This window comes from Pleurodeles waltl, chromosome 6, assembly GCF_031143425.1.
Source record: "Pleurodeles waltl isolate 20211129_DDA chromosome 6, aPleWal1.hap1.20221129, whole genome shotgun sequence".
Taxonomy (NCBI): Eukaryota; Metazoa; Chordata; class Amphibia; order Caudata; family Salamandridae; genus Pleurodeles; species Pleurodeles waltl.
This window is the reverse complement of record NC_090445.1, coordinates 891,382,381-891,396,348: the sequence shown is the minus strand read 5'-3', so window position 1 is coordinate 891,396,348 and position 13,968 is coordinate 891,382,381. Positions and strand designations below refer to the sequence as shown.

The 13,968-nt window shown below is 50.1% G+C and overlaps 1 protein-coding gene across 2 annotated transcripts in view; it reads left to right on the top strand.

Moving 5' to 3' along the window:
* ADAM12 (ADAM metallopeptidase domain 12) overlaps positions 1-13,968 on the top strand; it is a 2,697,358-nt gene that overhangs the window by 2,396,438 nt on the left and 286,952 nt on the right. For both annotated transcript variants that reach the window (XM_069239710.1, XM_069239711.1), the window contains exon 17: positions 13,618-13,695. In XM_069239710.1, the coding sequence (XP_069095811.1) occupies positions 13,618-13,695 (78 nt within the window). The remainder of the gene's footprint in view (positions 1-13,617; positions 13,696-13,968) is intronic.

Genomic DNA, 13,968 nt, shown 5'->3' with positions numbered 1-13,968 from the left:
CCCCTTAGCCAATTACGAAGCTGCTGTCACCAGCATTATAGCAGCATCGTGATTGGTGTGAGCGGCCTGCTTTGGCACTCACACAGGGCAGCCAAACAGACATGCTTGCTTATGGTGCACTCACCACTCCTCCTCCAGCCCCGCCTCATTCTAACCTGGCTCAGCTAAAAATAAAATGAAAATAACGCACCATTATTATAATTTTATTTATCCTTCTGCTGCAAGCAGTGGGGCGATGCTCCACCACGGATGGGGATGCACTGGTCGCACTGCCCCAGAGCCAGCCCTGCCTGTTGTGGAGGAAAGCTGTGATCAGTAATGTTTGTTGATTACTATTTTACCATTCACTTAAATACATCTATCCACCCCAGGGAACTAATTAATAAAGAGGCAATGTTGATTATGTGTGAAAGGGGTAGTTTAATGATACATGGCAGGTACATATGATGCCATGGTTGCTTTATCTGTGTAATACCGCCAAGATAGAAAAGTGAGTGGCCCCACTATAAGAAAGGCAGTAAAAGGTAAGGTCCTCAAGCCTGACAAAAGGACCCTCTGGAGTATATATATCGTACTAACACTTGTCTGTGCTAAACTTTGACTCCAAAAAAATCAGTAAATTACTCCCGATTACTTGTCTTCCATGAACAGTGTGTTTTTGTCTCTGGAAACCAAACTCCCTCAATCTTAGATGATTGCTTCACTGAATTAACAACATGCCATCAGATGGCCCACACTTCTTAAATGTTGCTTTGGACATGGACATGGCTTTTGCCATTCTAGTATGGGGATACATTTAGGCAGTGCTTTGAGTCAGGAACTTTGGGCTAAAGACACTGAGCAAGGTATTTCTGTTATAAGCAAACCCAGCGGTGATTTATTCATAGGGGTGCAGGGGCACTGAACCCCTACTGCTGCAAGCCACTACTCCCAGGCTCATTTTGACAAATGAAATTAGCCCTGTACGGTCGTACCTCCATTCAATTGTATTTCCTAATGGAGCAGGTCTACGGAGCTCTCAGTGGGTGGGATGAGCAGCTGAGACTGAAACTGAGCTGGCCGTAGTTCAGGCTTCCATATTGAAGTCTACCATGGAGCTTCGTCAGCAAAGACATACTGTTCTTATGCTGCTTAGTCATTTATGCCGCATAGGAACAGTGCTTTATTGCCTGGGAAGCATGGGCATATTTTTCCCGACCAGGACTGGAAACAATTCATGAGGCAGGATGAATAAACTCGGGATTTGGGGTGCTTGCGGCATAAGAAGATCGTCAAGGTAAGCCTCTTTGATTGTATTAATGTCTATATATTTTATTGTATTATTGTAATGCCCCACCATTTTTATAGTCAGCAGCCACCACTGAACAAACCTGGTGGCAAGTCTTCAAAAGGACAAGTATAGAGTTAAACATGCCACTAAACAGGGTTACAATTTGTCACCTCTGATGTTTGTTTTGGCTGCTGAACCTCTTGTCTGTCCGAGGGTTGAGGTGCAGAGGTCGGGCCATCAACAGTCAAAGATCATGGCAGCACAAGGGAAGCCAAAGGAAAGTCTTTGGCTGCAACAGCAGATAACCATGGGAACAATTCTTGATGGTGGCATAGTCCGCCTCAGGCACAGACTACTGGTGGCGGCACAGTTAGTATTTTTAGCGGCACAGTTGTCTCAGAGACAGCCCCTATGTTGCAGCAGCACTGACTGCCTCATACAAGGTTCCTAGTTGCAGTGGTACTGTCTGTGTTTGAACAATCCTTGCATACACTTGAAAAAGTTAGAATGGAGCGAAAACACCCACACACCTCAGGGCATGCAGATCGCTCTCCAGTTTTCCTTCTTCTGGCGGACCCACACATCACCATGGGTAAAGTTGCTCCCAGCACTCTCTGGACAGGCACACCTCCTCCATGGTTGGCAGGCTGCTCCCATTTTCCAGCAGGGAGGTTGGCGTCTAGGCACTTCAACTCAGAGGGACAGCTAATTCCATAAAGGCAAGACTTCAGGTGATACACACCCTCACCTCTGGGACGTTGACTGTCAGACAGGCACCATTTCTGGGTAAACAGCAGGCCACTGAGTATTCTGTGGTGCTCTCCCTTCCTTTCTAGATCAAAGAGAAATTGAAATTGGAACTACAACAGAGACAACTGCTACCACTTTTATAAGGTAAAAGCAGAGAGGAAATGAGGATCCACTGTCTGTACTTTCAGAACTGATTTGCAATGATTCTTCTTTTAAGGGACCTTTTCAGGATGTTCTCCAGAGACAGCATTTGTGTAGTGATGGTCCTCACAGCAGGCTAGTCTCCAGCCTAGAGCACCCACAACACAGGCACAAAGACTGTAGTCCCACTCTTCATCCCCTACCATCTATCAAATGGCACTGCTAAAGGAAGGCTAAATCAGCAACTTCTCTCTGCAAAAGGCCAAAGTGGATTACCAAAGGAGCCTTGCCTCCTACCTATAGTTTCAGGAATGTTAGCAATACACTTCCACTGTCTGAGAAAACAATCTCCCCTCATTCTTCCTCACGTAGGCCTCCACTCTAGGCTTCTGCATACCATTTGTGAATTTGGCCCTAGCCCTACAGTGAGGTAGTGTGTATGCAGAAGCCTAGAGTGGAGGCCTACGTGCTCCCTCATGTAAAGTTCTGCTTCAGTTATCTAAGATCCTAGTGCTAAAATCGCTGGTGTATATTGTATATGTTTCCTCTGTGGTTTCTTACATGGATTGCATATATGTGTGAGCCTTTCGGCCTGTGTGTTCCATTTTGGAGGAAGAATGAGGTGAGATTGTGCTCCATAGTGGTGAACTCTTCTGAAGGCGCAGTCTGAAACTCGCATAAGGAGAGCACCGCCCACCTGCGCGACTGGCTGGCACCTACTGCAGGATCGTCTATCGCTGACGAGACACACTACGTACAGTATGCAACAAAGTCACATGCTGTGGTTGGGCCCGATCGGGACGGGCTACGACGAGGGCATTGGAGACGCCTGGGGGCCAACCTGCTTACTGGCACCGGAGTGGTACACTTAGCCACAAAGCCCTGTGAACAGTTCAGGCTGTATATGCTAATTGCTGCTGGAATTGCACAACCATCAGGCCCCCCTGGAGCACACTGAGGGGCCCTAGTACCGAATCTCCCGTAAGGAGGAGACACCTACGGACTCCACGCTACCGCACTGTATCCTCCTAGTCAAGAAGACGCTCTGTAGCTCCCCTAAATCCCCCTCCCAGGGCGGCAATGCCCATCGGAAAATCATCAGGTAAACACCCCCGCCAACTGCTGTTCTCAGAAGTTATTGCGCAACCTAAACCCATTGGGTGGCAGAAGATCCCTCCTTGCTCTGCGACCCCGCCGGCCGACCCCCGATCGGCTGATGCCATGGAACATATACTCCAGGAAATTACTGCTGTGGGACGCAGCTTGGAAGCAATGGACTCGAAGATCACAAACCTCTCTACGGCTTCCACCTCCATATGGGCCGACATAGCTTGTTTCCAAGTTACGGTCACAGCCTTGGACCATCGTCTCATGACCGCTGAGGACCGCCTTGCGACACTCCCGGAACAGGACACAGAGCTGCAGTTCCTTCGGGCAAAGATCACGGACTTGGAGGCCAGGAGTTGGAGGGACAATGTCTGTTTTTTTTGGAATACCAGAACATAAGGAAGGCTCAGATGTCAAAGCTTTCCTCAAGGACTTCCTACCTGAACTCACAGGCCTCACCTTTTCCCTGCCGTTGGAGTTTCAAAGGGCCCACAGAATCGGTCCATCGCATAAAGCTAACTCGGGAAAGCCGCGTCCTATTATCGCATGCTTTTTACGTAATGAGCAGGCCCACCAAGTCATTTCTGCCGCCAGAGCTCAAGACCCGTACTTCCTAGAGGGTCACGAAATACGGATGTCTGTAGACTTCTCAAGAGAAACTAATGAGAAACGGAAAGCATTTTTGGGCCTCCGACCGCAACTGAAGAAAATGGACATCAAATTTGGCCGCTTTGAGCCAGCCTGTATGTGGATCACGCGGGATGGTAAATCCAGAGACTTCCTCGAACCAGCGGACCTTTGCTCTTTCCTGGAAGGCCTTACCACACAACCTATGAACCATACCCCTGTTCACCCAAAGCCAAGCTCCCCTGCCCTAGGAGACCCTCCCTCCGTCACTGGTCCTAATCATCATGCTGCAATGCAGAAGAGGGGGAGGACCTATGATCGCTCACTGAAATCACAGGAAGGCTGAGGAAACGCTCTCCAGGCTGCGATTGCTCTCACCCAGAATCCCGCTCCCCCTTGAAACCAACACCTTCTACAGATGAACCGCAATGATGAACTTATGAAGCAGTCAGGATCTCTCACCCAATAGCCCGGAGCGTGCACTTACCCGCTGGACAGCCAAGTACCCCATTAATCGATCCCATATATGTCTACTTTTGTCATGACTAGAGTCGCTGGCTCTGTTGTTATCGCTTTTATCGCTTCTGCTGAAATTGTTTTTCTCTCTGCATTCATGGCTGTTACGACACGTGATTCACTGGGCATACTCTGCCATTTCTGTGAACTGTCCTTGTACAGGGTTCCATGAGTATTGCATATGGCTTATGTGTTTCTGGTTAAAGGTTGCCTCGGTTATGCTGTTCACTGCACTCCCTAAGATATGTTAGAACTGTTGTTAGGAATATGGTGATGGGTATAGACCCTTCTATTGGTTGCATTCTGATAAGGCTCATCCACCTGTTATGCTTGTCCATGACTCCTCCTGGCTGTAGACCACTGGAGAACATCCTGCAGAGTTCAAACCGTCAGTCCGCCTGTCCTCACAACCCCATATGCCCGTTCACTATTCTAGGGTGGGCCCTGGGCGTCCCCCTGTGTCTCTCCCCACCTCCTCCACCCTGGGACCCCAGAATGTCATCCCTCCGCTCCCCATACGTCACCCCAGCCTGAATCCGTGCCCATAACTCCTCCCTCCAGGGGTGCTCCCAGTACAGGCTACTCATCTGGACACAGAGGCCGCATAGGTTTCTTTTCGATGCTCTTGGCCCCGGCGTGATAGATGGTACCTCCATACCCGCAACATGCTGAGACCTGTCCATTCCAAGAGCTTCCCCAACGCTCTTCCTGCTTCCCCTCCTGCCCCCTGATGCACTACATCCCCGTATCCCCTGCAATGTTCCGAATATTCTGCCTTACACTGATTACCACTGGCTTTTTTCCGCCGGCCCTTCTGCACCCCCCCCCCCCCACTTGTGCTCATCTGGCATGCGGGTTCCGACCTGCAGCTTAATAGTACTCACTGCAGCGAGGTGCTTACCTCGGTTCCCATTGGAACCCGGCTATGTATATCATCTCTCACATCTGTTTACACTTATCCCCCCTTTTCCTCCCTACCCTTCTTCTCTACTCTCTTTTATTCTATTCTATTCTGATTTTGCCTGTCCCTATCCTATCTCCCCAGCGCATTCTTTCCTGTCTCTCCCTCCTTGTCTTCTTGACTGGCTCACTTGCCCTACTGCTTTTCACTGACTGAGGGTCACCACCAAAGCACCCTCCTCTAATCCTCATGCCACCCCCTGAATTGTCACTAACATAGTGCCTCTCCCTTTTGGGATATTAGCATAAAGGGGACCAAACGTCCACAAGAACCCGTCAGACTTGGCTTTAGTATGGGGACGACAGTTCGGTGGACAGTCCTTTCATGGAACATCCTTGGCCTGACGCACCACATCAAGAGACAAAAAGTCGTATCCCACTCACGGTCCAAGAAGACGGACATTGCCCTCCTACAGGAAACGCACCTCTCCCCCTCTGAATCGGAGGGAGAAACTGCACAGAGATTGGGTAGGTAAGGTGCTCTTCAGTGGTCCTCCGTCCGTACACTCAGAAATGCACGGCTCTGGGAGAAAATGTGGGGTGCCAATTCTCATCCATCGATTCTTATAAATTCGGACTCCTCAAAACGTGGTTTGACCCAGAAGGATGATACATCTTCACCAAGCTCAAATTGGGCGCCTCCACAATCTGTGTTGGCTCTATCTACGCTCCCCTATGGGCTCCAAATGCCTTTTCTTCCTCTCTAAATTGATTGCTGACAGAAATCAGAGCTTCCCAATGCTTACTTGGTGGGGATTGGAACCTAGCACAAGATGCTATCCTGGATTGTACGGGTGGCCTTGATGTAGGCAATAACATGGATCAGGCATTCTTTGGGGACATCCTCTCGGATCATGGGCTGATGGATCATTGGCTCCTTTCTCACCCATCAGACTGTGAATACACTTATATCTCACCGGTCCATGGGACCCAATCTAAACTGGCTTATTTCCTTACCACCCACCGCTTCATATGATCAGGGAGTCCCAGATCTTCCTGGCTGCATTGTCAGACCACTCCCCCGTCATGCCGGCTCTTGAGCCGGGACTGTCGTCACAGGGGCGCAAGCCATGGTGTCTACGGACGACCAGATACCGAACGCCAAGGGGGAAGGAACAACTCCGTTCCCACATTACTACCTACCTGCTCAATAACAAGGGCTTGGTCTCCTCCCTGCAATTGTTATGGGCTACGGCGAAGGCAACGATAAGGGGCCAACTCATGAGGGACGCTGCCATCGCCAATGCCCAGAGGCGTGACAGACAGCAAGCTCTGGAAGACTGCATAGTCCAACCTACCCGCGAATATACCTCAGCCCCCTCCCCTTCTACGCAATGTCGCCTGGAGCAGGCCAAAAAGGAACTGAATGCTCTCTTCACCTCACAAGCAGAATACACTCCACAGTGGTTGAAAGGTCGCCATTACGAGCATGGAGAGAAAGCAGGGCGATTATTTGCTGCTCATCTCCGCCAAAGGGAAGCAACACTGGCCATTCTGGCCTTACTTAGCCCTGGTGGCATGATTATCACACACCCCCAGGTGATGGCAGATGAGTTTGCTCGCTTTTATCAGACCCTCTATACTCCCACAACTGTAGAAGACCATGATAAACTGACCACATTCTTTGAGAAGGCACGTATACCTAGCCTCTCGGAAGCACGTAGGGCTCTCTTAGAGAGGGACATCAGCAATAAAGAGATCACACAATCAATAGCTAAACTCTCTTATCATAAGGACCCTGGGGAAGATGGGTTCTCAGCAGAATTCTATAAATGGACGGGAGCAGATACAGTGGATTCTGTATGCAAGGCATTCTGTGGGGCGGATCAAACAGGCTCCTTGCACCCTCTCTCCAATAAAGCTTCCATAGCAGTGCCACCCAAACTAGGGAAGAACCCTCTCCTTTGTGGCAGCTAGCGCCCCATCTCCCTCCTTAACGGGGATGTCCAAATACTGGCAGGAATCCTGGCGGCACGCCTCAACAAAGTCATTCCATTTTTCATTTACCACATGCAAGTGGGTTTCGTCCCCGGCCGCTCCTCTTTGAACAATCTACGAACTCTGCTACATGCCCTCTGGACAGCACGGGACTCCCGGGAGGAGGCCTTTGCCCTCTCCCTAGATGCTGAGAAGGCCTTTGATAGAATAGAATGGTGGTACCTTTTTGAAACTTTAAAGCGGTTTGGGCTCAGGACAGTTTTATTAATAAGGTGCGCCTGTTGTATGGCTCACTGACAGCACAGGTCAATTGCGGGGGGTTCCTGTCTGATGTCTTCTCCATCAGGAGAGGGACCCAACAAGGTTGCCCCTTATCGCAGTTACTGTTTCTATTAGCCGTAGAGTACCCATCCCTGGCGGTAGCTCCACCATCTACCTGTACGCCGACGATATCTTACTAACTCTTTCAGACCCAGATAAGTCCCTGCCGGCGCTCCGAGCCATTTTAGCTGACTTTGAGTCCCCAGGGACAGTAAGCGCGACTGTACAGGACTTCCCGGTTAACTAGAAGCAGTCACGTCTTCGATATCTGGCATCTATATCAAGAGAGGCCTGGAACATACGGTGGCAGACAACTTAGATCTGCTACTTGCCAGCACAAAAAGGGACTTCGACCTTGGTCTCTCCATGTGGGGTAGAGCGCAGGCGGTACCCTTGGTGACCCTACCAAGGTTCTTATATGTTCTTGGATGTTGCCTTTAAAGATCCCCTTGACTCTCCTTAGAGGTGGTCCGTCACATACGAGCCTTTGTTTGGGGTCTATGCGTCCTCGGTCACCCAGGGCTACATTATTAGCCCAGCATAAGTCCAGTGGGCTAGGTCTACCTTCGGTGAAACATTATGCCCTTGCGCTGCACCTATCACAACTCGTTTTGCTTCTACCGCAAGACCCGCAGATGTGGGTGGAGGTAGAACGGATGCTCTTGTACTCCCTACCTGGGCTCAATGTGCTCTACAGCACAGGGGCTACCCTCACTCGGCTTATCAACCCCATGATACGAGCCATGGGGAAATCCTGGAGATGGGCGAATCGCTTACTGGGAGTGGATCCCTTGATACATGAACGTGCTCCGCTTTGCGGCAATGCAAGATTCACAATAGGGGGGAATGCTATAGATTGGGAGGAATGGCAATCGACAGGCCTTCTACGTATTGATCAATTCCTAACCAATGGCCAACTGAACCCGTTTATGGATCTTTGGGGGGAATTTGATCTACCCGCCGATCATTCGGGGCGCTTCCTACAGCTCCAGCACTGCCTCAGACGTTGCATGGGGGCATGTCCCTGACAGCTCTCCCCAGTACTCAACTACTTAGAAACATGGGGTCTTTTTCGGGGAGTTGTATCTGGTATACATGCCCTGCTGAACCACCACTTGTTTTCCCTCCCCCTCTCCGTCTCTCTCAAAGTTAAGTGGCAGACTTGAATACAGATAGAATAAGGGATGGAGGATTGGGCTGACCTGATTGAGGTGAGGGACCGTGGGGCACGGGAGGCTCGCTTGAAATTCCGTCTTTTAAAGACACTGCATGACCGGTACTGGACTCCCCAGAAGCTGCGGTCTGCAGGATTACTGTCTCATGCCTCCTGCTGGCGCTGTCTCCACCCACGCTGTGACCTGTTCCATATCCTACACAATTGCCCATCCATCCAACCTTAGTAGCAGTCAGTGGGGCGCACCCTCAGAGGAACTCTACCTCTGCCGCACTCTCTTACCCCCTCCCTTCTATTACCACATGATATAAACGACATGCAAGTTCTTCTTCGCCCACAACTACGCCTACTACAAACAACACTGCCAATGGCCAAACTGTGTATTCTAAGACACTGGCGTGCAGCAACAGCCCCTACCCATGATGAATGGTTCACAGCAATGTACCAATGAACAAATTATTTACAGCCTCCAGGACAAGATGGACACATTCCTCTGGACTTGGGCCCCTTTTCTCTCTAGTCCGGAGGATCGAATGCTCACATAGTTCCCTGATAAGGGGCACAATACGGTTATCCTGGTGCATATTGGCCACACATACATGCAATACCCATATCCTCGGATGCCCATAACTGTACTCATGACCACGATCAAGATCGATTCTACGTACTAATTGGAGGATCCTCCCTCACCTTCCTTCCTTCCTTCCTCCCTCCCTCCCTCCCTCCCCCTTACTTCTGTCCTTCCACTCAGGTTGAAACACTCCTAACCCTTCCCCCCTAAGTTCCCCCCTCAGTCATTCCCGATCACGTTTATGCCAGTACCTATGTTTCTTGCTATCATCTTTGTTCATGGCTTTCCCCCCTCGTCTTCTGCCTCCCTCCATCGTCGCTCATCTCCATGTCCTCCTCATGAGCATGAGCATAAGCATGATTCATAACTTTGCCACCACTGTCTTCGTCTTCATAGCTAGTACCCTCCCTCTCTCTATTTCCTTGGACCCACTCAGGCTCCCTATCATACTAGATGCCCCCCTCTCTCTTCCTTTTCTTCTACTCATATCCTGTCGGCTATTACCTCTTCTTCCCCTTATCTCTTGTTCACTTATCTACATTCCCTTTATCTCGTTCTGGTTCTCCATACCCACCCCGGTCTCAGACCCCACCTCTCATGGTCTCATGGTCCTACATCACTCTTTTATAGATGTACGCTATTAATCCTCACCCTCTCCTTCCCCCATTCGGTGAATCCGGGTACCCAGGATTGACTGAGAACCGTAGCTATCCATCACCTTGCCTTGGATTTGCCCCTACTACCTCGACATCGCCACTAATCCATGGAGTCCCGGTTGGGTAAATGGAAGGGAGGCTGGATAAGTTCCCCCTAGGCCTTCGTATGGTCTTGCATTCAACTTTGCCTCGATGTGGGGAAGCCTGGTGGCAGACGCACAATGATGCAGCCAACAGCATTCGATGTTCTACCAGGTTCTTCGACATGACACAAGGCATATAGGGGGTCATTCTGACCCCCGCGGGCGGCGGAAGCCGCCCGCCTGGCGGAAACCGCCAGAAGACCGTACCGCGGTCAAAAGACCGCGGCGGTCATTCTGACTTTCCCGCTGGGCTGGCGGGCGACCGCCAAAAGGCCCCAGCAACGAGGAAGCCGGCTCCGAATGGAGCCCACGGAGTTGCTGGTGTGCGACGGGTGCAGTTGCACCCGTCGCGATTTTCAGTGTCTGCCAAGTCTGAATGGGGCCCTGTTACTGTCAGGACCAGGATGGCGGGAAGGGGGTCGGAATCCCCATGGCAGCGCCGCCATGGAGTATTCCCTGGGCCAGCGGGAAACCGGCGGTTTCCCTTTTCTGACCGCGGCTTTACCGCCGCGGTCAGAATGGCCCCAAAAGCACCGCCAGCCTGTTGGCGGTGCGTCCGCGGTCGTTGGCCCTGGCGGTCCATGACCACCAGGGTCAGAATGACCCCCATAATGTATTCCTGACCACTCTTACTCACCATTGTATCCAAGTATGTCTTAGATATTTTTGTACCGCCAGGATTGCATATTTTACTACATGGTATGGCTGTATGTAATGTTTCATTGCTTTCCTAAATAAAGAATTACAACACACAAAAAAAAAGAACAAACTACTCCCAGTTGCAAGGCAAACACCCCCTGCAATGAGAGAGGTTGAAAATTGAAAAGACATTGAACGGTGGTAAAGGTTATGATTTTGCACCCTAGGATGGGGACCCAGAAGATTACCTAGACAGAAGGAGCACATTGTGTTGAACATGTTGGTGGTGGTCCCTTTGTCCTAGGACCACCACAGGCTGAATTATGGACACATGTGAACTACATGAAAGGTCCGCAATGCATTAAGGGGGGAGTTTCACGAGTACAGTGAATATTATAACAGAGGCTCTACCGCTGTGCTGGGGAGAGCTGCGCTGAGGTTTTCCTTGCAAATGCGGCCTCATGTCGCGTTTTCCAGGGGTTAGGTGGGGCTGCCTAGTTCTGCAAGGGCAACCCAGAGATTACCTTTGTTGGAGGGCAGCACAGGGTGCTCATTCCCAGCTGACTCCCCAGCTCCTGGTGCTGCAGTGGGAGCTGGCAGTCCTTTTGTTGTGTCTGCACACTCCTGCGGGCAGACGTGTGTGATGGTGGCCGCCTCTCACTCCACCCCAGGCACGGGGAGCACAGACAACATGGGGGGTGCAATGGCACTCCCCCCCATCCTCCACCTCTTGAGAGGCCTTTCGCAGCAGAGCGCAAAGACGCTCCCTCATAGCTCAAAACTCTGGAGAAGCGCAACAGTGGTTCCCCACATCACTGCACCACTTAGGGGTCCAGGGATGGAGTCCCAGCCCCGTGAATCGAATTCTGCCTGGTGATGGGGGCCCTGGGCGAGGTAGCAGAATGGGGAAAGTGCCCCGAACACGCCTGCTTACCCACCTTGATGAACCCCAGCTTCTCGGACCCATCCCTGGCCCTGGTCCACTCTGGGATTAAATCAATCTCATGGCAGCAGAGCCACGAGCTCTGAGGGAGGAAATTAGATCAAAGGTCACCAACTTTTAAAATGGCATAACTCATGCCTCGTTGAGCTGATTTGGACAGTCGTGGGCTCATTTTACTGCTGATGGTAAGCTCTATCCACCAGGAGTAGTCACAATAACCCTCACCTAAAAAGCAGTGTGGTGCTCCAAAAGCTGGTCCTTCTGTCTCCCTGTCCCAGTTCTCATTTATAACTTTGTCGGTGGGCGCAGAAGAGTGGCCCCCTTACTCCCCCTGAGTCCCAACTGGTCCTCAGGGGGAGTAAGGAGGCCAGCCTTACTTGCCCTTGGGGAAACCCACTGATTCTGGGGTCAACTGGACAGAGTCCTGGTCCTGAGTGGGGGTCATGGGGTTCCTCCTTCCAGTGCTAAATTGCAGTCCCAGGATCCAGCAGAGAAGAGGATGGGAAGTTTACAGGTAAGAGAAAGTCTTCCCCTTGTGTGCCACATCACCTCTCCATCCCTGTCCCGACCCTCCTGCATGGCATATTGGGACAGTCCAAAATGAAGTCACCAAGGAGCCACTTGTCACATCAGCTCCTTGGGTCTCAGCTCCACCCCTTACTGACATCACTGCCAGGGACCTGCACACTAACATTTCAAAGGTGGCCCCACCAGTGGTTTGGCTCCAGTTGTCTGGGCATTCTTCTTTGTTAAGGGGGCTTCGGAAGGCTCATCCCTGGTGCAGTGTGGCAGTTGGGTGATTGATACAGAGCATTCCGCCCCACCCTTTTCCTCCTCAGGGTCAAGGAGAGCTAGTGCTAATTGTTCCTTTTGTGTGGGGAGGGCGTTTGTGCCTGCTGCTAGAGAGAATGTAGTTACTGGACACAGCAGGGTGACAACAGGCCTGGAATCTGACCCTGAGCTGAGCTAGGGGAGTGTGAAAACTGAATGACCCACAAGATGTACAGTTATCATTTTGGAAGTGGCAAATTTGATTTTCCTGTATATGTTATACTTTAGTTCAAGAAGTCCATGGTCTCTCTAGGCCAAGGAGAAGGGACACTACCCACTAAGGCAGTTCCCTCTCTAGGTGTATAATGGAGGATCACTATAGATAAAACAGTAAAGTACATAGACGTTTCCCTAATGGTGTTACATTTCCCTCATGAGCCAGTTCCCATGTGAATATCTGTACCTGCACAGTCCCCATTGCACCAAGCTACCTGTGTGCTGTTACCAGGCTGTGCACAATAGTCTCCCATGCGCAGGCGACATACGTGTGCCCACACGTGCGCACACATGTTCACATGTACCCAGCCAAGTGCCCCTTACCCTTGCTGCATCGCAGCACCCTTACCTTAAAAGGCAGGCACTAGCGGTAAACACACCCTGTCCATTTAGTGGGAGATTACTGTGGGTGAGGTACCGCTAATGAGGCTCACCCAGAATAAAAAGCCGGGTGATCAAAAAAGCAAAAAAACTGGGTGTACTGCTTGAGCAGAACCTAATTCAGCAGTGATGACACGGTTATTCCCTTAAACAGTAACTCTCAACTTTTAGCTAGTCTAGTGGGTTGCGCAGTTTACTTTACTGAGATTAGTATATTTAGCCCCTTTAAAACAGAGTGTTGAATTCGGTAAATTGCTAAATGTGTGAGGCTGTAGAGATATTGGAATGCAAATTATATGTTAATTGTTGCTAAAGGATATGATTACATCATTTTCTATATTGGGTAGTACTAATTTACAAATGTTTATTTAATTTCTATTATCTGCAATGTTTGCAGTGAATCTAACAATATTCTCTATTTTTATTTTTACAGATATGTCTCAATCGGCAGTGCCTAAATACTAGTATATTTGGTGTTAATGAATGTGCAACGAAATGCCACGGTCATGGAGTAAGCATTATCATACTTATTTCCTACTCTCTTTTGCATCTCAAAAATACAATTGCTAGGAGTATCAGCATCCTTGAATCCTCATGAGATCTCATAAAGATATACATCTGCAGTGGCATTTGCACTATACTTACAAATTACTAAGGGTCTGGTTTAGAGTTTGGCAGAGGGGGTTACTCCATCACAAATGTGACGGATAGTCTGTCTTCCATATTACGATCCCATAATAGCTCATGGAGATCGTAATACGGAGACGGGATATCCGTCACATTA